At 51.1% G+C, this 2,255-nt stretch overlaps 1 protein-coding gene across 1 annotated transcript in view; it reads right to left on the bottom strand.

Annotated features, from left to right (window-relative positions):
• BLVRB (biliverdin reductase B) overlaps positions 1–2,255 on the bottom strand; it is a 27,884-nt gene that overhangs the window by 16,907 nt on the left and 8,722 nt on the right. Inside the window, exon 2 of the mRNA XM_012656966.1 lies at positions 2,107–2,199. Within this exon, the coding sequence (XP_012512420.1) occupies positions 2,107–2,199 (93 nt within the window). The remainder of the gene's footprint in view (positions 1–2,106; positions 2,200–2,255) is intronic.

Genomic DNA, 2,255 nt, shown 5'->3' with positions numbered 1-2,255 from the left:
GTCTGGGTGTATTTTAATGGTGATATTTTAGAAATAAAATTATTAATTGTGGTCTCGGTTATGGACTGAATGTTCATGCCCCACCCCCCATTCATATATCGAAGCCCTAACTCCCCGGTGTGACGTGATTCGAGGTGGGGAATTTGGGAGGTGATCAGGTTTAGATGAGCTCATGACGATGGACCCCCATGATGGGATTAGTGTTCTTATAAGAAGAGAGACCACAGCGGGGTTCTTTCTCTTTCTCTCTCCCTCTCTCCCTGTCTCCCACTTTCCCCCTTTCTCTCTCTCTCTCTCTTCCCCTTCCATGTGAGAACACAGCAAGAAGGACCCCTCACCAGGGACTACATCTACCAGCACCTTGATCTTAGACTTCCCAGCCCTCAGAACTGCAAAAAATAAATGTCTGTTGTTTAAGCCACTCGGCCTTTAGTATAGTATTTTGTTGTGGCAGCCCAAGCTAAGATAGACTCTGAAGTTCATTCTTCTGAAAAATGACCCAGAGCTCCTGAGGGGAACGGCTGATTGCTAGGCTGGGGCAGAGAAAGGACAGGATGAGGCTGAAGCATCTTGTACTGCCAGCAGGTAAGGCCGTATTTAAGGAATGATGGGGCAATGTTTAAAGGACACAGAAGCCACTTGAAGGGGCACCCACTGGGCAAAGCAGGGAGACCATGAGTGTCCAAAAGAATTCAAACACATAGGCTGGGCGCGGTGGCTCACGCCTGTAATCCTAGCACTCTGGGAGGCCGAGGCGGGTGGATTGTTTGAGCTCAGGAGTTCGAGACCAGCCTGAGCAAGAGCGAGACCCCGTCTGTACTAAAAATAGAAAGAAATTAATTGGACAACTAAAACTATATAGAAAAAATTAGCCGGGCATGGTGGTGCATGCCTGTAGTCCCAGCTACTGGGGAGGCTGAGGCAGTAGGATCACTGAGCCCAGGAATTTGAGGTTGCTGTGAGCTAGGATGACACCACGGCACTCTAGCCCAGGCAACACAGTGAGATCCTGTCTCAAAAAAAAAAAAATCTAAATAAAAAATTTTGGAAATAAAACAAAGCAGATTAAATCGATTTTATAATTTCTTTCATGGAAGCAAAACTTGTCTTAACCACTCACATTGGTCTTCAGGACATGGAAGAAAAAAAACCAAACCCAAACTGAAGAGTGGGCCATTCTAAAATTGCAGCACCTACTATGTGTCACTGTGAGTATCAGTACTCAAAAGAGTTTTGGGGCTGGGGGCAGTGGCTCACACCTGTAATCCTAGTACTCTAGGAGGCTGAGGTGGGAGGATCACTTGAGCTCAGGAGTTTGAGACCAGCCTGAGCAAAAGCTAGACCCAGTCTCTACTAAAAATAGAAAAATTAGCTAGGCTTGGTGGTGCACACCTGTAATTCCAGCTACTAGGGGGGCTGAAGGAGGAGAATCGCTTGAGCCCAAGAGTTTGAGGTTGCTGTGAGCTAGGCTGAAGGCCATGGCACTCTAGCCCAGGTGACAGAGCCAGATTCCGTCTCAAACAAACAAACAAAAACAAGTTTTGGGAGGATTAAGTGGCATTTATCCCTAAGGTGCTCAGATAGCACCTAGCATACAGTGAGTGTTCAATAAATGCTGTTAGCATGAACTGCTCCTGTTCTGACCCTTTCCCTTTGGATTACTCAGGACAACAATTTGTTTACTGTCCATCTCCCCGTAACTAGAGGCTCTGTGAGGGCAGAGACCCGGGATCCGCCACAGCTCCGTCACTTCCTCTGGGAGGCCAGGTCAGATCCCTGCTCTGGCCTCCCACAGTCCTCTGGGCTTCTCCCGTCCTGGCCCCTCTGCTCGTGCCTCCCCGGTCCTGGCCCTGATTATCCGGGATGTCAGTTTGATCACGGACCTGTCCTCCACCCTCCCCCATCCGTGAGCCCCGTGGGAGAAGCGCCCAGGGCTGTGTTGGGCACCACCTCGGAATCGCCCGGCAAGGTTCAGGCACACAGCTGGTGCTCAGTAAATGCATGGTAACTTGGAATGGCTCCAATGCCATCTTTGAGAGGCCCCTGGGCTCCCTGTCCAGTACCCGCCCTCCAGTTCAGCCCCACCCCCATGACCCCACCACCCACCCGAGGTGCAGGCCACGACCTTGTCCACGCCATGAGCCTTCATGGCCGCCACAATGTTCCGGGCGCCCTCGGACATCACCGTAGTGGGACCTTAGAGGGGACAGAGAGTGGCTGTCACTGGTAGGCGGCGGCGGTGGTGGCGGGGGTGG

The sequence above is a fragment of the Propithecus coquereli genome, unplaced genomic scaffold (genome assembly GCF_000956105.1).
Source record: "Propithecus coquereli isolate 6110/MARCELLA unplaced genomic scaffold, Pcoq_1.0 Scaffold53, whole genome shotgun sequence".
Classification (NCBI taxonomy): domain Eukaryota; kingdom Metazoa; phylum Chordata; class Mammalia; order Primates; family Indriidae; genus Propithecus; species Propithecus coquereli.
This window is presented reverse-complemented; position numbering and strand designations above follow the sequence as displayed.